The 27,204-nt window shown below is 37.4% G+C and overlaps 1 protein-coding gene across 2 annotated transcripts in view; it reads right to left on the reverse strand.

The window, feature by feature from the left end:
- Positions 1-27,204, reverse strand: part of UNC13C (unc-13 homolog C) — a 622,127-nt gene that overhangs the window by 220,704 nt on the left and 374,219 nt on the right. For both annotated transcript variants that reach the window (XM_061182103.1, XM_061182102.1), the window contains one exon: positions 19,513-19,646. In XM_061182103.1, coding sequence (XP_061038086.1) covers positions 19,513-19,646 — 134 coding nt within the window. The remainder of the gene's footprint in view (positions 1-19,512; positions 19,647-27,204) is intronic.

Genomic DNA, 27,204 nt, shown 5'->3' on the forward strand with positions numbered 1-27,204 from the left:
ATGATAGAATGTAAATTCATGGATGAACCATAATGTGGTACCTATACATCCTGGATGCATTAGGGAAGACTAGCTGGAAGAGGTAATGCTTCAGTTAAGTCTTAAATCTTAAGGGTAAAGGAAAGTGTGGAGGGAACTTGGAGTTAGATAGTAGAAAGCCCATTAAGTGTTTTGTAAAACTATCTTTGCTGAAGAAAAAAAATAACTAAAAAACAAAAACAAAAAACAAAACAAAACAAACAAACAAGAAACTTGACTAACCAAATTACTACTTCTCATTCTCTCTAACCTAAGGAAATACTGGCCACATACCAGGTGACAGCAACTGAAATATGGACATGAAAGCAAAGTACTGCAGTCTGTTTGCCTTGCCATCTATGGGAATCTGCAGCTCCATCCAATAAATAAAGGAGCCACTTTTATGGCATCAACTCTTCCTACTGTTTCTCCCATTGATTAAGCCCCAATCACCTGGCCTTTCTTGCTGCTATTCCAACATGCCAGGCTTCAGCTCTGAAACTTTGTACTTGCTATTGATTCTCCTGTTTACAGTTACCAAAGCTTTGTTTATGTTTGCCTTCCTCTGATCCAGGCTTCAATTCAAATGTCACTTTCTCCAAGAGTCCTTTTGTAGCCATTGAAATTGACATATTAGCACTGATCTTCACTTCTGCCAAGTCATTGTTTTCGGTATTGTCTTGCTTTACCTTCTCCATAGCATTTATCAATACCTGAAACATTGTATTATCTGTTTATTTTTAGGTGCCTTGCTATCTAACTCCTCTCCCCTCCCAGGAAAAGTAATAAAGAACTTTTTTGTCTTGTTTATTGCTGAATCTCCAGTTTGTAACATATTGCCCAGTAATCAACATAAGTTAAATGAATGAAACCTTCTAAACCAATGGTAGCCAGCACTATCTCCAAATAACAGCTCTGCAACAGACCTAGAGAACAACCAGTTTAGAATCCAGCAGGAGGACACAGGGAGCCTCCAGGGAGAAAATATGTTTAAAAACAAAAAAGAGAAGAAAAATGAGGATATAAAAATAAAATGATATTAGGCATAGAAATCTAGAAAGGTATGAAGTTAGATTCTATAGAGTTATTAAATGTGGGTCTTGGTTCTGACATTTCTTGCACCTAATCCACAAGGGAAAACTGATCATTTTTGTGTATCCCAAATGCTTGGGAACCAAAGTTTTTAACTCAGAGAATTCTAGAAAAAAAAAATTCTTTCATGGTTTCCCCTGAGGGTGCCAGTGAGTACACACTACACATTTACATTTTTCTTACAGTAAATTACAAATTGTATGCATTTTGTCTATTGGTTTATATACAACTACAACTGGTGCCATCATATGGCATATCTTGCACTTTAAACTTTTGTGAGTAATTATTGTTTCAGGTCTATCATGACCAGATTCAGATTAATCATTGAGACATCAGAAATGTTTGGATGGAGCTAAAGGATTAATGCCCTTACTTATGGGATTTTTCCCTACAATTAATCGTTTTGTTAATGCAGAGGGCTGCTTAGATTCTAATTCTGCCACTTACTAACTGTGCTTCAGTTTCACCGTCTGCACTTTGGGGATGTTAACAGCACTGATTCTATTACAATTACATTTAGGATTCAATTAAACATTAAACTGTAAAAAATGCTTAGTACAGTGTCTGGCTCCAATGAATTTCCCATAGTTCCCTATACGATGGTTGTAATGTTTATAACATAGATATCTAGTTGTACATAAATCATCTGGCAAGCATAATAAACTGAAAATCCAAGATGAACCTTTTGTTTTCCCTATGATGTGCAGTCAGGGAGGCAGAAAATTGAAATCTTCAGAAGTGACTGAATTAGTACAATTCTTAGTTAGCAATCTTACAACAGAACTCTTATGCTCTTAGAAAAATATTCTTATTCTTTCCAGATAATGTATTATTGTTTTGGGAATTTGCAGAGAAACATCTCATCTATTTTAAAATTTAAGTTGGCTGTAATTAACATTAGTAAAAGCTTTCAAAATGACTTCTTTTTTTGTGTGTGCTTTTATTCAGGTAGTGTTAGCCCAGGTTTTCAGATTTTCTGGCTATCCATTCTCCCCAGTGTAAACCCTAGCTCTGCAGAACTGTTTACTCATAGGAAATATACTGTTTGCTTATATCCCAGCAATCAAAATTGAAGCATTCCTTTATACTTCAACAGCAACCTAACTGCAACTACAGTGGAATACACATGTTGCTCCATGTAATATCATAATGGTTTAGTTATGCTCCTTTGGCTATAAGGATCACAGACTCAAGTAACTGCAAATAACTAAAAGGTAATTTTGATAAGTATACTTTGCATAATGGAGAAACAAGACTAAACTGCCTTGCCACATCGTGCTGGAACCCAAGGAAAGCTGAACTTGGTTTAACAGATGGAGAAAACACCAGTAGTCAGTCTCCTGGCACCAGGAACAAAAAACTCCTTCCGAGGTGAAGGCATCAGGGGAGTGCAGTGAGCGACCACAGTCAGGATCCTCACTTAAGAAGTCCACCAATACCAACACTCTGCTACTCTCATCGTTTCTGCTTTTCCTTGCAAGCATCCTTTCCCTTCTTTTACTGAAAACTGCCTTCTTCTCCTTCAACAATGTTTATCTCCTGGCTTCTATTTACACATCATTTTGATTTACTCTTAATTTTGGATCACTTACTATAGCCATCTCCAAACTCATAACCTTTCAAGGTCTATTCTTGTCAACTATCTCAATCTCTGGATTTCTTAGTCTAATTCCAAATCTAGTTTTTCTCATTAGGTTACCTTAACAGGGGACTAAGGTGAGGAATTTGATCTCAGAATGACTTGTGATTGTGGCAGGCACAGTTTAAGGTTCATGTTTGATTTTGTATATCTCTTTCCCGATTAAATCTTTGTGGCCCCAGCTTTGCATAGTACCTGGCAACTATCAAATATTCAATACATATTTATTTAAATGAGAATTTTAATGAAAAATAATAAAAGTAAATAGAGCAGAGAAAAAGAATGAAATAAAAATCTTTAAAAGAAAGAACTGAATATTTGCCTTATCTTTCCTATACTTGTTCTATTTCAGGGTAATGATACAAGAAATTTTCACATACTGCGATATGGGGAAGTCATTCTGGCTTATATATGAGTTAACTTGAATTTTATGCTAACTAAAACAGCCTGTTTGTGGCCTATCAAACATAAACTGTGCTTGTGCTTTAATCATTAAAAAACAGGGTGTACTGAGCAGAAGTAAAGAAAGACCATGTTAAAAATAAAGATTAGATGCCTCCCTTCCTGGGGCACCAATGCTGGTACTCCTGCGATGATAAGATTCCCTTCCCAGGTGCCAAGGCTATACTGACTCACTGTGTACGTGCTGATTTGTTTTTTTTGAAACCTTGAAGGAATGTATCCCTGGCTTGTTTCATGTTCTTTGTTCTGACAAGATATAAAACTGTGCTGATAACCATGCTTCTACGGAGCAGTTCCTCGCAGTTTTCTGGGAGGCTGTTTTCTAGGCTAGAGTTCTCAGTTTGACTCAAATAAAATTCTTTTCTATTCCTAATATAGGTTATTTATTGATTATTTTCATCGACAATAACCAGATAAGCAGCCCTAGTTGATGAAGGCAGGTCCTTCTTCACAGAAAAATTCTAACTAAATAAATGTTGAACAAATAACATTATAAAATCACAATTTTGCCATCCCTAATTGAATAACTTATTCTGAAATGATTATAAGTAAATGAAAGCATTAGAGGAGAGGTCAACAGAAACACTGAAATGGAAGGATCAGGCTGGCAGCACTAATCAATCTTGGCATGACCACAGGGGGAACAACCAGACTTAATGTGATCGTGGATGTGATGGAGTATGAAGTACACAGAGTCACCTGTGAGTTATTCTTGAAAAAAAAAAAAAAGGGATCTGAAAGATAGCCTTTAAGCTAATGGTCAGCTATGGGGAGTACAGAATATGGTGGAACAAATTAAATAAAAGAAAGAGGGCTTCCCTGGTGGCGCAGTGGTTGAGAATCTGCCTGCCAATGCAGGGGACACGGGTTCGAGCCCTGGTCTGGGAAGATCCCACATGCCATGGAGCAACTGGGCCCGTGAGCCACAACTACTGAGCCTGCGTGTCTGGAGCCTGTGCTCCGCAACAAGAGAGGCCATGACAGTGAGAGGCCCGCGCACCGTGATGAAGAGTGGCCCCCGCTTGCCGCAACTAGAGAAAGCCGTCGCACAGAAACGAAGACCCAACACAGCCATAAATAAACAAATAAACAAACAAATAAATAAATATAATAAATAATAAATAAATAAACAAAATTTAAAAAAAAACTAAAAAAAATAAAAAATAAAAGAAAGAGACAAGCAGAATGATCCAGAAAGTAGAACATTCTAAAGGACAATGAACATGGCTTCTTTAAGAAAGCAGTGGTATGGATAAAAGAGAAGTTAAGGGAGAGGAATTATGATGAAAGAGACTTATGACACAAAATAACCAAAACGTAGTATGTGGACCTCATCTGAATCCTGACTAAAACAAAACAAATGTAAAAAGGGATTTTTAAAGAAACACAGCAGCATTTGATTACGGGAAGGGGTACACGATACTAATGCATTACTGTTAGTGTTATTAGTTGTGAGAATGACATTGTCATGTGTAAGAAAATAACCATAATTTTTAGGGATGAAATGATATATGTCTGAGATTTGTTTAAAAGAATTCAGCAAAGGAAAAAAAAAGAAAAATAAAGCTCAATGTATAGGTAAAGAAAATATGACAAAATCTTAGTAATTGTTGAGTTTGAGTTATGGATATACAGCTCCATTGTATACTCTCTCTACTTTTTAGCATAATGAACAGTTTTGTAACAAAGTTTTAAATAGAAAAATAATTTAGGGAAGCCACAGTGCAAGCAAAGACATCAACAGCTTTAATACTTTGTAGAGCATTAGTTCCAAAACAGAAATAAGAAGATGTAAATCCTTGATCAAAGTAGCTTAAACCCAATTTTCTCACTGCAGCAAATGAAGTATACTATCTTTTAAAACATAAAATTTGAAAATAATGTTATGGCTCATCCCACAGCCTTGACAAAATAAAAGCAGCATACCTCACCTTCACAAATGAAACAGCAGATTTTTGAAAATTGTTCCATTTTCTATTCAACGCATTGAAGCCTCTCTGATATATACTCTTAATGCAGAGAGAAAATAAATTGAGCCTTCACTGTATGTATACTTTGGAAAGATGCTAAAAGAAATTACAGACAATAATAAAATACATGCAAATACACAGGACCGTAGAATGGATGAAACATATTTTTGCTTACATTTTGGTCAGCATTACAAAAACAAAGTAATGTTAAGTCACAATAATTTAAATAATCTGAGAGTAAAATTACATGACTATTTTAAAAGATATAAGATTTCTTACTTTCAAGCATATTTAGTGAACCTCCCCTACATTATACATTTAGTTGTTGTCAGTCTAAAGGAATTTCACAGCTAAGTATACAATTGCCTACTGCATATGATTCATCGAAGTCATACAGATAGCCAAATCTCTATATAACCAAATATAACTCACTGTATACTTCTTTCTTTTAACTATGTACTTACTTAAACTGAGACTTCCTCCTGAATTTATTATCTCAATTAATGGTGCTCCCATAAATAGAGTGTGTTCATCGTCTCCATCTTCTTTCCTAACCTTCCACTCAATGCAGTTAGTCAAAAAGATCTCTTGATTTATCTCCTAAATATTTCTCAGATCTGATCCTACCTTTCCATCATCTTATCCAAAGTCCTCATATTTTCTCACTGGATTACTGCTGGAGCCACTTAACAGTTATCTACACTTACAAAAGAAAGAACATAATAAGAAATAGAGAAGACACCAATTTACTTTAAAACCAAAAACAATATTGAGATTTAACGAAACCAAAATGTTTCTTTTTTTTTTTCAGAAGACTAATAAAATTCATAAATGTCTAGCCATTAGACAGGAAAACAGAGAGAAGATACAAAATATCAATATTAAGAATGAGAGAAGAGAAATGACTTCAGATTTTATAGACATTAAAGGCATAATAGAGAAATGTCATGAGCAACTATACAACAGCAAATTGCCACTGGATTAAATGGAAAAATTCCTTGAAAGACAAATAACAAAAACACAATCAAGAACAAGTAGTTTTGGGAGGAACCAAGATGGCAACATAGGAGTCTCCTGAACTTCCCTCCACCCACAGATGCAATGAATGTACAACTACACATGGAGAAATTCTCACTGAGAGAAATCCAGTGGCTCACAGGACTATGGCAAATAAAGAAGCATTTGTCAGTGGGTGCACATCACTCCCTGTGGCTGCCTCCTCAAGGCTCAGCCCAGAAAGAGCAGGCAAAAATGCCCATCTCCCAGTCTTGCCCTGGAGGGATTTGACTGCATACTTTACAAGTTGATGCCTGAGGGTCTGGCTTCTAATTTAGCATGCATCTAGAGGCTGGCTGAGAGCTTTCCTAGAGCCCAGAGGAGCTGGTGGGCACTTCCCCTGCATTCTCCCTCTTGCTTGATCCAACAATGAAAACAAACCACCAGTACTTCCCTGGAAGGAACTTGTCCACATATTTAATGCATCAACTTTTATGGCTGCAAGCTGAGGGATGGGTTCCCAAATCACGTAGCTCTGAGAGCCAGCGGGTCTTTCATTCACAAGTCCCACAGGACTAGAGCAAACAAAACAAGCAGCTTTTCAACAAGTGCAGAAGCACCCCTCTTGTCCCTCCCCCACTGTCATGGCTATCCACCTGGGCTCAGTGCAGAGGAAGCAGGCAATAATGCCCATCTTCCAATTTCTCCTTCGAAGGGGCTTAACTATATCTTTTCCCATCTATTGCCTGAGGGTACAGCTTTTAGTTAGCCTGTATCTAGGTGCTGACTTTTATCCTTTTCCTTGAAACATTGACTGGTCTTGGCACACCCTCAATTAGGGAGCCACTAAGAACAAAGATGGCAGCTTGGACAACCATAAAGGTTTGAGAGACAACCAGGAGTTTGGGCTGGACTGACTGATGAGACAGTCCATCCAGACTGGGAGAGGTGGTTGTCTCATCTAATGTGCAGAAACCAACACAAAGAGTCAAGGAAAATGAAAAAAAAAAAAAATAAGGAAATATGTTCCAAACAAAAGAACAAGATAAATCACCTGTAACTGACCTTAATAAAATAGAGATAAGTGATTTACCCAATAGAGAGTTCAAAATAATGGTCATAAAGATGCTCACTGAGGTCAGAGAACAATGCATGAACAAAGTGAGGATTTCAGCAAAGAGAAAATATAAAAGACAAAGAGAGGATCCTAAAAGCAGCAAGATAAAAGAAGTTTGTTACATTGAAGGGGATCCCCATCAGACTATCAGTGAATTTTTCAGCAGAAACTTTGCAAGCCAGGAGGGAGTGGAATGATTTTTCAGAATGCTGAAAGAGAAAACCTGCCAACCAATAACATTCTACTCAGCAAAGTTGTCCTTCAGAATTGAAGGAGAGACAAAGAGTTTTCCAGACAAAAGCTGAAGTTAATCACTACTAGACCCATAGATATACGGATCAATAGAACAGAGAGTATGGAATTGGACTCACACATATAATTAATTGAGTTTTGACAGAGTTACCGAAGCAATTTGATGGGGATAGGGTAATTTTTCTAACAAATAGAGCTGAAAAGATTAAACATATGAAAAAAATCCCAAATAATCTTAAACTCTATATCATACCGTATACAAAAAATAACTGGAGATGAACCATAGATCTCAATGTAAGATATCTAGAAGAAAACTACAGTATTGCAACTTGACTGTGGGTGTTGCAACAATTTCTTAAATAGGACACAGAAAGCCCAAATTATAAAAGAAAATAATCAACAAATTGGACTACTCTATCAATTATTTTCTTAAAAACAGCTCTCCAAAAGAAACTAGTAATAAATGGAATAGAAAGTCACAAACTAGGAGAAAATATTGCAACATTTACATAACAGTAGAACTTTATTTAGTATAATTAAAGAGCCATTACAACTCATTAATAAGAAGATAAACATCCCAATTTGGAAATGGCAAAAAGATTTGAACAGACATTTCACCAAAGAAGATATATGTATTGCAAATAAGCAGATGAAAAGATGGTCAATATCAGTATTTAGGAAAGTGCAAATTAAAACCACAAGGAGATATCACTACACTTATTTGAATGGCTAAAAGTAAAAAGTCTAATTGTACTAAGTGTTGGAAATATACAAATACTTTGGAAAGTGGTTTGGCAGTTTTAAGAAATATTAAACATGTACATATTACATGACCCAAGGAAAATAAAAGAATTTGTCTACACAAAATCTTGCAAACAAATATTCACAGAAACCTAATCTTGAAAAAAAAATCCAAATTTACCCCCTAACCTTAAACCTAATCCTAACAGATGAATGGATAAACATTTTGTGGTGTATCTATATAGTAGAATATTACTTAGAAATTAAAGGAGATGAAGTATTGATATCCACAACCACCTGGATGAATCTCAAAATAGTTGTAATTAGTAAAAGAAATTAGACAAAGAAATGTACATATTATTCCTTTATACAAAAGGATAAAAATTTCTAACTAATTTGTAGTATTAGAAAGCAGACCATTGGTTGCCTGGGGTGGGTTACATAAGGCACACAGAAACTTATTGGCGTTACGGATATCTTTATTATCTTGATTGTGGTGATGGTTTCATGGTTAGATGCATATGTCAAAACTAATTAAATTTTTAACTGTATTCAGTTATACCTTAATACATCTATTTAAAAGAGAGAGAGAGAGACCCACATTGAAAGATCTGAAAATACTGTGCTTAATAGTTTTCAGTTTCAATGAAATAGAAACACCTGGAAAGCCACTTCATAAAATTAATCTTTAAAATGTGAAGACGTATCTATCTAAAAGAGAGAGAGAGAGACCCACATTGAAAGATCTGAAAATACTGTGCTTAATAGTTTTCAGTTTCAATGAAATAGAAACACCTGGAAAGCCACTTCATAAAATTATTCTTTAAAATGTGAAGACGTATCACTCAAAGAAATACTCTAGTACATCAGTTAATCAATGGAGTAGGAACAGAGAGAACAGATACCAATTACACATACGGATTTACTTTAATGTATTCATTAATTCAACCAATATATATGCCTGGATACATACTAGTGTACAAAATAAAACAAATCCTTCCCCTCATGTTTACTTTCTGCAATTATTATAAATTGTTATCAAACTTGAATAAGCAAATGCTTGCAATATTTGTTTAGTCAAAATAACCATGAATATTTCATTCAATTAATTATTTATATCAATAATCTTAGATATAAAAAATAAGAAAGATATAAAAATAAGACCTATATTTTTAAATCATCTGTTCTCTTGCCATTACCTTCAAAATAAAACCAAAACTTGTTTTAGCTGGACATGTCTTTCACAAACTGACCTGTGCCTTCATACTCTGGTGTATACAAACCACACAAGGGATACTTTATTAATAATGCAGACTTCTGTGCCAAATTCAGATTTTAACTCCGTAGATTTGGGATGGAGCTCAGAATCTGCATTCGCAACTATCAGCCTATTTGATCCTAATAGTCTAACTACCCAGTGAAATAATTAGTGATGCCTAAATGTGATGACACATCGCACAAATAAAGAAACATGCATGAATGGAAATCTCACCAAATTACACAAATGCAACGTTGGCCACTAAGAGCACACCTTGCTATCTAGGTGAGTTCACTTTTAAAATATAGATTCAATTAAATGAGAAACAAAATGCAATGATCCTTAGTAAGCAAAAAATCTTTAGAACATCTTCGAAATCTGAGCAAATACAATCATAAAGCATAGATTCCCAACAGAGGGAAAGCATTCAGCTTTATTAGAACTAGGTTTTCACTGGAACAAAAGTGACTCCAAACTCTGACACTATAAACAAAAATAAAAAGCAAGACAAAGACATTTCTCTTCTTTCCTTGTGTCCTTGCTCATTTTTATACTTAGCAGACTTAATTTAGCTCATAATTTAAAATTTATTTTTGCCATAAGTAAATGCATTCCCTCCACTTCCTTTAACACAGTCACAAAAAAGTAACTAAAATCTTTGTATATCTTTAATGGTATATGATTAAGGATGATTCTGGGGGAACTTTGATTCCATGATTTTATAATGTATCTTTTAATAGTCATATCCTGAATATTTGGTAAATGTAAAGAATTCATTTGATTAAAAATAAAATCCTTTCAAATAACTTTTAATTAGCATTTCTCAGCAGATGTTTGTTTTCATTCCATTCTCATTAATCAACTGACCTACCCCAGCCCGCGGGTACAGTCTTAAAACAAGTTATTGATGTCCCTACCTTTAGGAAATCTACTGTATCTTCAAGAAAGATCCTAAGAATGAATGAGAAAACATATCTAGCCCACAAAGCTGTCCAGGAGGAACTGAGGACATGCCATATGTTAAAAGAGAGGATCTAGTCCTGAGCTATCAGAAGAGAATAAGAAAAAGTCTCTACAGATGGTCATCATGATACACTCTGGCATCAGGCAGAAAAGGTGGATATAAGGGGAAAAGGAAGAAGAAAGTGTAAAGGTAAACCTAACGATGCTGTCATTGCCTATCAAAGAGAGGAATACTTTCTCCACATTTAGAAGAAATTCAGGGCAGGTGAAAATGGGTGGCGAAGAAACAGGAAAGGATAAAAATTGGAATACTTACATGTATTTCTTCTATAATTGGAATTTCAATTGTATTCCACACAAGCTTTTTGACCCTAACTGTCTTGACCAGTACAAAAAATTAGAAATAATAAAACCAGTTCTCCATATTAAGCCTGAATGTACTTCATGGTTTGTCTATTTCTGCTATTCCTACTGTCCACAGGTTTTCAGGTATGACCAATATGTCAGGATACTCTCTCCATTACCAGATTGCAAATGCCCTGCGGGCAGAGTCAGCTGTTATTTTGGTTGTATAGCTCTCGACGTGTGGGCGTGAAATAAATCCTAAATGTGCAACATTAAAGGTGGACTGGATCTTGGAAATTATCTGGTAATATATCCTTATTTTATACATGAGGAAACTGAGACCCAAGGAAATTAGATAATTTGCCCAAGGTCTCATAGCTAGTGTTAAGTTGATAAGTTGATGATTTCAGAGTCTTCTAGAACAGCCATGAATTTTAATTCATCTGCCTTGCCAACCTGCTCATAATTTATAAATTCTATGCATGGAGGCATAGGCTTAGGTTATTTGAGAAAATGGACTTGTTCTCTTAAATACTGCATTAAATTTGTTACATCTAGCATACACAACTATTTTGAAAGCAAGTTTTTTTGAAAAATCCTTACAATTAATAAAGTCACAGTGGAATATGTTTAATACTAACTCTTTAACATTCTTTTTAGTTTTGGGGGATTGCATTTTTTTTTCTTTTAAGACAATGAAAGAAACCAGTGGAAAGAAGAAATTTTTCTACATCAAATAAAAATAAATTTGTGGGGGAGGGAGGGGCAAGATGGCGGAAGAGTAAGACGCGGAGAACACCTTCCTCCCCACAGATACATGAGAAATACATCTACACGTGGAACTGCTCCTACAGAACACCCACTAAACGCTGGCAGAAGACGTCAGACCTCCCAAAAGGCAAGAAAATCCCCACGTACTTGGGTAGGGCAAAAGAAAAAAGAAATAACAGAGACAAAAGAATAGGGACGGGACCTGCACCAGTGGGAGGGAGCTGTGAAGGAGGAAAGGTTTCCACACACTAGGAAGCCCCTTCGTGGGCAGAGACTGCGGGTAGCAGAGGGGGGAAGCTTCGGAGCCACGGAGGAGAGCGCAGCCACATTGGTGCGGAGGGCAAAGCGGACATTCCCGCACAGAGGAGCGGTGCCGACCAGCACTCACCAGCCCGAGAGGCTTGTCTGCTCAGCCGCCGGGGCGGGCGGGGCCTGGGAGCTGGGGCTCGGGCTTCGGTGCTAGCCGGGAGGGAGTCCGGGAAAAAGACTGCAGCTGCCGAAGAGGCAAGAGACTTTTTCTTGCCTCTTTGTTTTGTGGCGCGCAAGGAGAGGGGATTCAGAGCGCCACCTAAACGAGCTCCAGAGATGGGCGCGAGCCGCGGCTATCAGCGCGGATCCCACAGCAACTGGGACGCAGAGGGAAAAACGGAGAGATTCCCGCACAGAGGCTCGGCGCCGAGCAGCACTCACCAGCCCGAGAGGCTTGTCTGCTCACCCGCCGGGGCGGGCGGGAGCTGGGAGCTGAGGCGCGGGCTTCAGTCGGATCCCAGGGAGAGGACTGGGGTTGGCTGCGTGAACACAGCCTGAAGGGGCTAGCGCACCACAACTAGCCGGGAGGGTGCCCGAGAAAATGTCTGCAGCTGCCGAAGAGGCAAGAGACTTTTTCTTGCCTCTTTGTTTCGCGGCGTGCAAGGAGAGGGGATTCAGAGCGCCACTTAAACGAACTCCAGAGACGGGCGCGAGCCGCGGCTATCAGCGCGGACCCCAGAGACGGGCATGAGACGCTAAGGCTGCTGCTGCCGCCACCAAAAAGCCTGTGGGCGAGCACAGGTCATTCTCCACACCGCCCCTCCCGGGAGCCTGTGCAGCCCGCCACGGCCAGGTTCCCGTAATCTGGCGACAACTTCCCCGGGAGAGCGCACGGCGCGCCTCAGGCTGCTGCAACGTCACGCCGGCTTCTGCCGCCGCAGGCTCGCCCCGCCTCCTCCGTACCGCTCCCTCCCCCCGGCCTGACTGAGCCAGAGCCCCCGAATCAGCTGCTCCTTTAACCCCGTTCTGTCTGGGCGGGGAACAGACGCCCTCAGGCAACCTACATGCAGAGGCGGGTCCAAATCCAAAGCTGAACCCCGGGAGCTGTACGAACAAAGAAGAGAAAGGGAAATCTCTCCCAGCAGCCTCAGAAGCAGCGGATTAAAGCTCCACAAACAACTTGATGTGCCTGCATCTGTGGAATACCTGAATAGACAACGAATCATCCCAAATTTAGGAGGTGGACTTTGGGAGCAGGATATATTAACTTTTCCCCTTTTCCTTTTTTTGTGAGTGTATATGTGTATGCTTCTGGGTGAGATTTTGTCTGTATAGCTTTGCTCTCACCGTTAGTCCTAGGGTTAGGTCCGTCCTTTTTTTTTTTTTTTTTTTTTTTTTTTTTGCTTAAAAAAATCTTTTTCCCTAATAAATGTTTTCTTAATAATTGTTTCCTTATTTTCTATTTTTAAAAAATTAAAAAAAATTTTTAATAAGTTTTTTCATATTTTTTATTTTAAAAAATTAAAAAAAATTTTTTCTTAAGTTTTTTCTAAATAATTTTTTTCTTATTTTTAGTATAAAAAATTAATAAATCTATTTTTAAAAATTAAAAACAAATTTTTTTCCTAATAAATTTATTCTTAATAATTTTTTTTTCTTATTTTTTATTATAATTGCTTTATTTTATTATATTTTATCCTCTTTTTTTCTTTCTTTCCATTTTTTCTCCCTTTTATTCTGAGCCGTGTGGATGAAAGGCTCTTGGAGCGCCAGCCAGGCATCAGGGCTGTGCCTCTGAGGTGGGAGAGCCAACTTCAGGACACTGGTCTACAAGAGACCTCCCAGCTCCATGTAATACCAAACGGCAAAAATCTCTCAGAGATCTCCATCTCAACATCAAGACCCAGCTTCACTCAACGACCAGCGAGCTACAGTGCTGGACACCCTATGCCAAACAACTAGCAAGATAGGAACACAGCCCCATCCATTAACAGAGAGGCTGCCTAAAATCATAATAAGGCCACAGACACCCCAAAACACACCACCAGACGTGGACGAGCCCACCAGAAAGACAACATCCAGCCTCATCCACCAGAACACAGGCACTAGTTCCCTCCACCAGGAAACCTACACAACCCACTGAACCAACCTTAGCCACTGGGGACAGATACCAAAAACAACGGGAACTACGAACCTGCAGCCTGTGAAAAGGAGACCCCAAACACAGTAAGATAAGCAAAATGAGAAGACAGAAAAACACACAGCAGATGAAGGAGCAGGGTCAAAACACACCAGACCTAACAAATGAAGAGGAAATAGGTAGTCTACCTGAAAAAGAATTCAGAATAATGATAGTAAGGATGATCCAAAGTCTTGGAAATAGACAAAATGCAAGAAACATTTAACAAGGACGTAGAAGAACTAAAGAGGAACCAAGCAACGATGAAAAGCACAATAAATGAAATTAAAAATACTCTAGATGGGATCAATAGCAGAATAACTGAGGCAGAAGAACGGATAAGTGACCTGGAAGATAAAATGGTGGAAATAACTACTGCAGAGCAGAATAAAGAAAAAAGAATGAAAAGAACTGAGGACAGTCTCAGAGACCTCTGGGACAACATTAAACGCACCAACATTCGAATCATAGGGGTCCCAGAAGAAGAAGAGAAAAAGAAAGGGACTGAGAAAATATTTGAAGAGATTATAGTTGAAAACTTCCCTAATATGGGAAAGGAAATAGTTAATCAAGTCCTGGAAGCACAGAGAGTCCCATACAGGATAAATCCAAGGAGAAACACACCAAGACACATATTAATCAAACTATCAAAAATTAAATATAAAGAAAACATATTCAAAGCAGCAAGGGAAAAACAACAAATAACACACAAGGGCATCCCCATAAGGTTAACAGCTGATCTTTCAGCAGAAACTCTGCAAGCCAGAAGGGAGTGGCAGGATATACTTAAAGTGATGAAGGAGAAAAACCTACAACCAAGATTACTCTGCCCAGCAAGGATCTCATTCAGATTTGATGGAGAAATTAAAACCTTTACAGACAAGCAAAAGCTGAGAGAGTTCAGCACCACCAAACCAGCTTTACAACAAATGCTAAAGGAACTTCTCTAGGCAAGAAACACAAGAGAAGGAAAACACCTACAATAACAAACCCAAAACATTTAAGAAAATGGGAATAGGAACATACATATCGATAATTACCTTAAATGTAAATGGATTAAATGCTCCCACCAAAAGACACAGACTGGCTGAATGGATACAAAAACAAGACCCATATATATGCTGTCTACAAGAGACCCACTTCAGACCTAGAGACACATACAGACTGAAAGTGAGGGGATGGAAAAAGATATTCCATGCAAATGGAAATCAAAAGAAAGCTGGAGTAGCAATTCTCATATCAGACAAAATAGACTTAAAAATAAAGACTATTACAAGAGACAAAGATGGACACTATATAATGATCAAGGGATCGATCCAAGAGGAAGGTATAACAATTGTAAATATTTATGCACCCAACATAGGAGCACCTCAATACATAAGGCAAATACTAACAGCCATAAAAGGGGAAATCGACAGTAACACAATCATAGTAGGGGACTTTAACACCCCACTTTCACCAATGGACAGATCATCCAAAATGAAAATAAATAAGGAAACACAAGCTTTAAATGATACATTAAACAAGATGGACTTAATTGATATTTATAGGACATTCCACCCAAAAACAACAGAATACACATTTTTCTCAAGTGCTCATGGAACATTCTCCAGGATAGATCATATCTTGGGTCACAAATCAAGCCTTGGTAAATTTAAAAAAATTGAAATCCTATCAAGTATCTTTTCCGACCACAACGCTATGAGACTAGATATCAATTACAGGAAAAGATCTGTAAAAAATACAAAGACATGGAGGCTACACAATACACTACTTAATAACGAAGTGATCACTGAAGAAATCAAAGGGGAAATCAAAAAATACCTAGAAACAAATGACAATGGAGACACGACGATCCAAAACCTATGGGATGCAGCAAAAGCAGTTCTAAGAGGGAAGTTTATAGCAATATAAGCCTACATCAAGAAACAGGAAACATCTCGAATAAACAACCTAACCTTGCACCTAAAGCAATTAGAGAAAGAAGAACAAAAAAACCCCAAAGCTAGCAGAAGGAAAGAAATCATAAAGATCAGATCAGAAATAAATGAAAAAGAAATGAAGGAAACAATAGCAAAAATCAATGAAACTAAAAGCTGGTTCTTTGAGAAGATAAACAAAATTGATAAACCATTAGCCAGACTCATCAAGAGAAAAAGGGAGAAGACTCAAATTAATAGAATTAGAAATGAAAAAGGAGAAGTAACCACTGACACTGCAGAAATACAAACGATCATGAGAGATTACTACAAGCAACTCTATGCTAATAAAATGGACAACCTGGAAGAAATGGACAGCTTCTTAGAAATGCACAACCTGCCAAGACTGAACCAGGAAGAAATAGAAAATATGAACAGACCAATCACAAGCACTGAAATTGAAACTGTGATTAAAAACCTTCCAACACACAAAAGCCCAGGACCAGATGGCTTCACAGGCGAATTCTATCAAACATTTAGAGAAGAGCTAACACCTATCCTTCTCAAACTCTTCCAAAATATTGCAGAGGGAGGAACACTCCCAAACTCATTCTACGAGGCCACCATCACCCTGATACCAAAACCAGGCAAAGATGTCACAAAGAAAGAAAACTACAGGCCAATATCACTGATGAACATAGATGCAAAAATCCTCAACAAAATACTAGCAAACAGAATCCAACAGCACATTAAAAGGATCATCCACCATGATCAAGTGGGGTTTTTTCCAGGAATGCAAGGATTCTTCAATATATGCAAATCAATCAACTTGATACATCATATTAACAAATTGAAGGAGAAAAACCATATGATCATCTCAATAGATGCAGAGAAAGCTTTCAACAAAAGTCAACACCCATTTATGATAAAAGTCCTGCAGAAAGTAGGCATAGAGGGAACTTTCCTCAACATAATAAAGGCCGTATATGACAAACCCACAGCCAACATTGTCCTCAATGGTGAAAAACTGAAACCATTTCCACTAAGATCAGGAACAAGACAAGGTTGCCCACTCTCACCACTATTATTCAACATAGTTTTGGAAGTGTTAGCCACAGCAATCAGAGAAGAAAAAGAAATAAAAGGAATCCAAATCAGAAAAGAAGAAGTAAAGCTGTCTCTGTTTGCAGATGACATGATACTATACATAGAGAATCCTAAAGATGCTACCAGAAAACTACTAGAGCTAATCAATGAATTTGGTAAAGTAGCAGGATACAAAATTAATGCACAGAAATCTCTTGCATTCCTATGCACTAATGATGAAAAATCTGAAAGTGAAATTAAGAAAACACCCCCGTTTACCATTGCAACAAAAAGAATAAAATATCTAGGAATAAACCTACCTAAGGAGACAAAAGACCTGTATGCAGAAAATTATAGGACACTGATGAAAGAAATTAAAGATGATACAAATAGATGGAGAGATATACCATGTTCTTGGATTGGAAGAATCAACATTGTGAAAATGACTCTGCTACCCAAAGCAATCTACAGATTCAATGCAATCCCTATCAAACTACCACTGGCATTTTTCACAGAACTAGAACAAAAAATTTCACAATTTGTATGGAAACACAAAAGACCCCGAATAGCCAAAGCAATCTTGAGAACGAAAAATGGAGCTGGAGGAATCAGGCTCCCTGACTTCAGACTATATTACAAAGCTACAGTAATCAAGACAGTTTGGTACTGGCACAAAAAGAGAAATATAGATCAATGGAACAGGATAGAAAGCCCAGAGATAAACCCACGCACATATGGTCACCTTATCTTTGATAAAGGAGGCAAGCATATACAGTGGAGAAAAGACAGCCTCTTCAATAAGTGGTGCTGGGAAAATTGGACAGGTACATGTAAAAGTATGAAATTAGAACACTCCCTGACACCATACACAAAAATAAACTCAAAATGGATTAAAGACCTAAGTGTAAGGCCAGACACTATCAAACTCTTAGAGGAAAACATAGGCAGAACACTCTATGACATAAATCACAGCAAGATCCTTTTTGACCCACCTCCTAGAGAAATGGAAATAAAAACAAAAATAAACAAATGGGACCTAATGAAACTTAAAAGCTTTTGCACAGCAAAGGAAACCATAAACAAGACCAAAAGACAACCCTCAGAATGGGAGAAAATATTTGCAAATGAAGCAACTGACAAAGGATTAATCTCCAAGATTTACAAGCAGCTCATGCAGCTCAATAACAAAAAAACAAACAACCTAATCCAAAAATGGGCAGAAGACCTAAATAGACATTTCTCCAGAGAAGATATACAGATTGCCAACAGACACATGAAAGAATGCTCAACATCATTAATCATTAGAGAAATGCAAATCAAAACTACAATGAGGTATCATCTCACACCGGTCAGAATGGCCATCATCAAAAAATCTACAAACAATAAATGCTGGAGAGGGTGTGGAGAAAAGGGAACCCTCTTGCACTGTTGGTGGGAATGTAAATTGATACAGCCACTATGGAGAACAGTATGCAGGTTCCTTAAAAAACTAAAAATAGAACTACCATATGACCCAGCAATCCCACTACTGGGCATATACCCTGAGAAAACCATAATTCAGAAAGAGTCATGTACCAAAATATTCATTGCAGCTCTGTTTACAATAGCCAGGACATGGAAGCAACCTAGGTGTCCATCATCGGATGAATGGATAAAGAAGATGTGGCACATATATACAATGGAATATTACTCAGCCATAAAAAGAAATGAAATGGAGGTGTTTGTAATGAGGTGGATGGAGTTAGAGTCTGTCATACATAGTGAAGTAAGTCAGAAAGAGAAAAACAAATACAGTATGCTAACTCATATATATGGAATCTAAGGAAAAAAAAAAAGAGGTCATGAAGAACCTAGTGGCAAGATGGGAATAAAGACACAGACCTACTAGAGAATGGACTTGAGGATATGGGGAGGGGGAGGGGTGAGATGTGACAGGGTGAGAGAGTGTCATGGACATACATACACTACCAAATGTAAAATAGATAGCTAGTGGGAAGCAGCCGCATAGCACAGGGAGATCAGCTCGGTGCTTTGTGACCACCTAGAGGGGTGGGATAGGGAGGGTGGGAGGGAGGGAGATGCAAGAGGGAAGAGATATGGGAACATATGTATATGTATAACTGATTCACTTTGTTATAAAGCAGAAGCTAACACACCATTGTAAAGCAATTATACTTCAATAAAGATGTTTAAAAAATAAAAAATAAAAAAAAAATAAATTTGTGGGAAATATTTGTCTCCATAACCAAATAATCATTCTGTATGGGGCTGAAACTAAAAATCCATAATATCACTGAATTAATATTTACTGATAAAAGTAAAAATATACTGCTTTCTATAGCTTGATTTTGGAAAAGTTTGTCATTGTCATGAGAGTATAAGCCATACTTCAAATATTTTGTTTTCTTCACTTTAGTGGAATAAAATCCATTTATTACCAAAAAAGTGTACTTACTGATTCAGGACAGGAGTGTAGGCAGTTTTATCCTCATCAATAATCGTGACCATCAGTGTAATAAGTTGGGGCCAAAAATCCAAATTCTTGGTGGTTGGTCCCTGATCTTCCCGAGGAATGTCCCGTTTCTTACTCTGCTCACAAGGTCACGCACATGCAAAAGAAAAGGTTAAATGGTATGACTTTAGTTAGATGTCATTGTCAAACAGGAGGATCAGAGAAAAGGGGTAATGGAACAACTCTCAGATCATGCCAGCCAAAGCTATTAAATTCAGGTTTCCTCTCGTCATTGAACGCATCCTGTAGGGTAAATCCACAATGGCCAGGCTTGAATTCCTAAATACTTTGGTTCTGGAATGGAGGTTTCTTTTCCTCTATTGCAGTTCATGACCTTAGGAATTATTATTGTAGAAATTATCCCTTTAATGTGGCTTCTTCCAAGGCAAAAGGTTGAATTCTGTTTGTACAATGATGTGTGTGTGTGTGTTGTGTATAAAATTTGTCCTGCCTAAATATTTTGTCCATAGTCACACTGGTAGTAAAGTGGGCTGAACTCAAGCAAGGCTGCCTGGTTACAAAGCCAATACTGTTAAATAGGACAGCATATACAAGTTGCATGAATAGTCTGGAACTCTCTCATTCCACTCACAAATGTATCTTGTTAACAAAAACTTCATAAGTCTATCTTTCTTTTTTGTGCATGTATGTGTATTTAAATCATATTGGAATCCTTCTTGATTTACCATACTGAATGAATTCTCCCCTCTCACCTCTAGAAAGAGTGTTGCCTCGATGATCTAAATTTACAGTGAGATTAACAGGGTATAATAACAATTTTGAATGTTTAACATATAAACTTCATACTCAACAAACACAGTTCCTTTGAACACACAAATAAATTATTCTGGTCACTTTGTCTGGTGGGCATTCTTCTTATAACACTTCTTTCACATTTACTTTTTTAAATTAGGCAAAAAAGATAAAGACGAGACAATTTTCCCTCAAGTATATGACTCAGTGGGAAGCATATCGTTTCCTTGACTGTTTTTGCTGAATTATTTATAATCTCATACATCCAGGATATCTGAAAACTCCCATGTGTAGCTCAGGAAATTTATGGGCTCTCATACAAAAGGAGGATTAGATTTTACTTGATCCAATCTTTTGCCCTATCCAACTACCATGTCTTTTCCAAAGAACAGCCACCCTCTGCTGAATGGTTGTATGCCTACCGTCTAATGCTGCCCAAGACATGTAACCAGATTTGGATGAGTCATCACACTATTATTATTCTCACTTAAGTTAAAATATAACCCTGTATTAAATCCACTTACTGTTAGAGACCTCATACACAGACTATAATGCACCTTTAGGGACTTAAATTTTCCTAGGGTGCTTCCAAATGCTGTTGATTTACCTTTAAGCTCAAAATTTAACAGATACTAAAAGTTGAAGAGCTAAAATAGCCAAAAAATTAGTGGCTAGGACAAATTACTTCAAATTGCCAGAATGAACTATAAGCAGTCTCCAAAGGATCTTAAGAATCTTATATATCTGGTCCCTGAGAACCACTTGAAACTCTGGCAGCCTTCCTCTTTTAATTCCTTAGGTACACCAAGGCACATCAGAAGATCTTTAATAAAAAAAAGGCTTACAAATGTCTGACTTTGCCTATTATTAACTTACATTTTCTATTGAAATTTATCTTTCTTTTATGAACAGGAATTTATTATGTTCACAATAACATAATTATTTATTCATTACATTAAGCTCAATAGATTTCCTTCTCTATGATGTAGTTAGAAAGCCAGAGAACCTGGTGAGTTGTGAAGATTGTAAGTAAAACTAGTTCTGATGGCCACGGTGGACTATATGAGAATACTATCATTAATCATCATGATGTGTATATAGCTGAACTATATGCCTAACGTTTCAAGTAATGTGATTAAATAAAAATAAATGACTACAGATGACATGTCTAACACCAGAGTCACTTATCATCATTCTGCAAAGAGTGATCTGGGAAAGGGGAGAGACCAAAGTAGTTGAATATACATTCATTCCAAAGTCCCTTAGCTGTCACAGATTACTTTTTTATGACATCAGAGGATTACAGTTGGTAATGTTTTTTGCATAAAATTCTGTATGTTGCATCAGAATAAACCAAACTTGATGCTGAGTCATGAAGTTTTTACATACCACATATCAGTATCATAAATCATGCTTTATGTATTTTACTAGTGCATTTGAATAAACTGCATGTTTGAAACATGTAGTACAACCATTATATAAGAATACTTACTTGACTGCTTAGGAACTCAGTTTTTCTAAGTAACACTTTATGAATATTTAAGAAGTCTACTGGGGCATTTGAAATTGTGGTTGGAAAAATTAAGATAATGGCAGTAGAAATTCTGAAAGCTAGTAATAAGTGTATTAATATTTACTAAAACCCCGATGAATTAATATGTATCACAAGACAAATTTAATAAAATATATTTATATTAAAGTATAATATATAATATTAACCTCATTAATAACAAAATACAATAGGTTTATAAAGCTATGACTTAGTTTGTCAATCTTAATATGGTCCTTGGTATTACAGTGTCTAAAAATTATTTTGTTAATAGATAATTGAGGAAAGAGATATGAAAGAAAGACTGTGAAAGTATAATGGGGAGAGAATTTTTTAAAAGTAGAAAGTTACCAGGGTGTAGGATCAGCTAAAAAAACTTCTAGTCATCATATTTATAAAGGATATTTCAATACAAAAAGCTTGTACAGACAAGCTGATAAGATGTACATTATACTTTCACAATATCAAAGAAGAAGATATGAAGATACTCCATTAAGAAGAGATCAATATACAGAGAGAACCATTATATGCAAAAAAGTGTTGAAATAACAGATTATATCTTCATGGTAGTAGGACTTAGCAACACTTCTAAGGTTGCTACAACATATTTCTGTTCCATTCCATGTATTTGTTCAATAAGCATATAATTTTGAAATACCTCCTCTAAGGAGTTGGCCAGACAAGGGTTGGGGGGAGATATTTAGTAGAGTAATACAGTGGGATGTTTAAATGCAAAAGCACATGACACTAATTGGGGAATTACTAGCAATGTGAGGCTGCAGGCTTTTTACAAGTTTCTCTAACATTAGTTCTACTGGATATTAGTGAGTATCTCACACACACACACACACACACACACGGTCCATGCTCAAATTGAGGAAATTTTGCTTAAACGAAGTTAAATAGGTTATTCCAGCCTTCTTGTTGTAAGATGCTAATGTACATTGTGATTCTCTAAGATGGTGGTTCTCAAACTTTAGTGTTTCTCAGCGTCACTGGGCAGGCTTGCTAAAACACAGATCGGTAGGCTCTACCACCAGAGTTCCTGATTCAGTAGGTCTAGGGTGAAGCTTGAGAATTTGCATATATAATAAAGTCTCAAGTAATTTTGGTGCTGTTGGTCCCAGGGCCAATTTGAGAGTCTTCTACTCCCCTCCTATTCCCCACATCCCATCTTGTAAAACATTCCACAGAAAAAGTGTTCCTCTGAGTATACTTTGGGAAACAAAAGGCTAGAGAGATGCAGGAGTCAAATACTGAAGGACCTTTCGTGTTATATGAAGGGATTTGCATTTAAACTAAATTTGATGAGGACTATTATATGATTTTAAACAAGTGAATACTTAATTACAGTTGTGTTTTTAAAAAATGATTTGGCAGTAGCAGGAAGTTTAATAAATTAAAACTTATGAAATAGTCAATAAATAAAATTGATAGGTTTATGAAAATACTTATGAAATAGTTAGGTAAAATTAATAGAACTCATTATGTAAATGGTGAGAAAGAAGAAAGAGAGGGAGAAGTCAATGGAACTATCCAGAAGGTAATTAGGTAAACCAGCCTGGAGTTTAGAAAGCACTCTGGACTACTGATATAGCTTGAAGAATTCAAGGATGTATGTGGTAGCTGAAATTACAGAGTAAACAAGTTTACTCAAAGAGAGAGAGAGAAGACTACATGGCTAGAGGTAAAACCTTGGGGAGAAAGTCTAAAAGAGAATAACATTTTATGAAAGAGGGGCATAGATGGGGGAGTGAGGCCCCTGTTGAAATGGGAGAAAATGGGATCCAGAGTAAATGTGGGAGGATTAGCCTTGAATGTAAATGAAGAGCAAGGCTTCCTCTGAGTCAGGCAATAAAGAATCTTGCAGATAAGTCTTGTTGACGGTGAGAAAGGTCAGCTAGAAGTTTCTATCCTGAGAGAAGAGGAGGAGTAAACAGTAAAAGTTTGAAACAACCTCTGCAAGGAATGAAAGTGGGCCTTGAGTTGGACCCAGAGTGGCCCTGCCAGGGAGCTGGGGAGCGCTGTTGAGGGTGGGTCCCTGCACTTACAAGGATGTTACTCTGGACCATCATGAGTTTCCTCCAGGACTGGATTCAGAAGTCAAGGAAACAGAGTGTTGGATTTACTACTGGAGGGCAATGAAGTAGGAAAAGGATTTAAGTGTTTGACCAGAATGGTTGGAGTGCTGGAACAAATATATTTTATGGTCCAGAGGAAGGAAGAAGAGAAATGGGAGGGAAGATGGAGGAGTAGATCTAGAAAGAGGAGGGAGGAGAAAGGAAGGACAGCAGATTGTTGGAGGAGGATGTGTGTTTAGGCATTCAGACCACGGCAGGGCAGGAATAGAGATCAAGTAGAGGGCTCTAGAGTGGAGGTCGAGAAGAGCTGAGGAAAATGATACCTCAGGTAAGATAAGGAAGCTGTGGTAACTCTGAAAAGAGCTCACAGAATTTGTGTGCGTGTGAGCAGGTGACTGCTGCAGCGTACATAGAGAGATGGTCTTCTTTCAAGGTAAGTGATGGCTGAAAGTTTTGGCAACAAGGCTTATAGATGGTAGGAATTTGGAAAATCAGGACAGCGTGAATATAAAGACACAAAAGAAAATGAAATAGAGGTGAGCCTGAGTATTAAAAAAGAAATAAGCTTTAAATTATAACAAAAAGGCTAGCAAAGTAAATAAATATTAAAATATGAACTACATAGCTCTTTTATAATAAGTTTGCAACTTCCTCTGACTCTGAGTTGGCTGTATGTCTTCTCATACTTCGGAGATAAGGACATCTTAGCCCTAGCAGTTCACAGGTTAGAAAAATTGGAACTTTGTTACTGGTTTTGGAAGCAGAACATAAAGTTTGAAATGCTCAGGGGATTTGAGATCTTTATGAAGAGCAACGTGGACAGTTTATCAGCCAGGAGAAAGGAGGACATTTATACTGGCCTTCCCTTAGGCAGGATTAGATACAGTTTCTCTAGGTACCTTTCCCTCAGCAGGTGGAACATTTTTTACGTCAGTGGAGACACGCTTCTTGCTTCTCTCTCCAAAATATTATTGCCTTTCCTTTATCGTCTAATAATACTTCCACCGTCTCCAAAAACACCAACAGAGGCATCTTTTTTAAACTCATTCCATGGTCAGTTCTGACAACAAACTTGCAGCCTTGGAGACTGAATATACAAATGAACAAGGGCCAGACCGCATATGACAGAAATCTGACCCACAATCTCCAGAACAACCAGTTTGGGAAACCAACCCAAAATCTCTGCAACAGTCGGCCCAGATTGATCAGAACTTGGTCAATGGCTGCCAGTTTCCTCATATTTTACCCTGACTTCTAACTCAAGACCAAGCATTGAAAGCCAAATATGTCCCCCAAATCATGCACACAAGATGCCTTCTTCTAGCTAGGTGACTCCCCGTTTCCCCAGGCCAACAAGCTCTGATCATATTAGACCTGAAACCTTCCCTGCTGTTTTCACTATAAAGCTTTTCCACTTCCCTGTCTGCCGTTGAGTCTCGGCCAAATAAAAGTGATGTTGGCTGCCTTCCCTGTTTGAGCAAGATCTGAATAAATAGCCTCTGTCTGTTCTCATTTGGGTGGTCTTCATTGATTTTCAAATATCAAAGCCAAACATTAAAATCCTGATTTCAGAGATGAAGAAACTGAGGGTTACCTTATTTCTGATCGCTTCTTCTTCACTGAAAACAGAACACATAGACCACATTAAAAAACGTATAGCTTTGGTTTTCTCTTTATATCCTCAACTCCAAGCCCTGGTTACATAGTTTATAGACACAGATGACAACCATTACCTCCCACTAATAATAATGGGCTGATTTTTATCCTGAGTTATATGTCTTGAATGAGAAGGAATGCTTTCAGAAAATAAAATTATGGATGCTTATGTGAAATCCCTGCACAGGTCCTGCATTCTTGAGACTCTCACAACCGCTCAGCATTCATCTACAGTTTGAGAGTTACAGGCACAAGGAGGGTTTGGTTCCAAGTTAACTGCCAGTTGTTCCCCATCCCCCCCAGTTTTAGACCTTTCTTTTTTTTTCAACCATTTTTTGAAGTATATTTAATTTACAATGTTGTGTTAGTTTCAGGTGTACAACAAAGTGATTCGGTTATACGTATATATACGTGTAAATTTATAACTTGTAATAACCTATAAAGGAAACTTTAGTAAGAACTTTTGGGACATTGGATACTGATGAATGATGAAAGAGTATTAATTAACAAAGCTCCAAAAATTAGGAGTTTGGGATTAACATTAAAAAAATAGATATAGATATGGATATGGATATCTATTCTTTTTCACATTTTTTTCCATTACAGTTTATTACAAGATATTGAATATAGTTCTCTGTGCTATACCGTAGGTCCTTGTTGTTTATCTATGTTATATATAGCAGTGTGTATATATTAATTCCAAACTCCTAATTTATAGAGCTTTCTTAATTGATACTGCTTTATAATCAGTATCCAATGTCCCTAAAGTTCTTACTAAAGTTACTAGTTAATCCTTACAGTTTATATAACTGCAGTCATTTTATCTGCTTCTCCCAATTAGTGTTGGTTTAATTCCATTCAACTTTGGGTAGGATGGACAACCAGACATGGACATAATAGAAGACCCAGAGAGTGAAGTTCCAACACTTCATAGACTCCCACTCTACTTGCCCAAATATAGGAAACCATCAAAATGACACTATAGTGTCCAGCATGACTTCACTAAAATTGCTTATCTTGGTAATTCCAGACGGCTAAATCCTTGTTTGACTGACTACACTTAGGGAAAATGATGTGAGTCTCTGATCAATGTGTGAAGGGGTAGATAGGAAATTTTAAAAGCAGGATGTGAAACTATTTCAGGGAGGCTTGTACCTAGAAGAGGAAGAAAATAAACGAGGAGAAAGATTGTTAAGATGTATTAACTGTATGTGAGAAACTTGGTCACCACACCGAAGAATTCTACAATTCTTTGTCAGCTCAGACAAAGGCAGTCAACTGGATTCCAGGGTCTTGCGTTTGGAGTAAAATCAAGGAGACTGTCCACAGGCAAGATAAGAGAGGAAGAGATACAGAAGTTTAAATCAGCGAAGAAGTAAATGCAAATCTTTTTTGCTCACTTCTTAACAGCCAAGAACTCACAGACCTACCCACGCTGCTATACCTCTTCTGTTCTTGAGTCACAGAGTAGTACTGAAAAGGCTACCGAAACATTTACTGCAATTTCTGCATTCTACAGATGAGGAAACAGCCTGACAGATGAGGAAACTGAGCCTGACATAAACTACTCAGTTAAATGGCAGAAGACAGAGTTGG

This window comes from Eubalaena glacialis, chromosome 2, assembly GCF_028564815.1.
Source record: "Eubalaena glacialis isolate mEubGla1 chromosome 2, mEubGla1.1.hap2.+ XY, whole genome shotgun sequence".
NCBI classification, from domain to species: Eukaryota; Metazoa; Chordata; class Mammalia; order Artiodactyla; family Balaenidae; genus Eubalaena; species Eubalaena glacialis.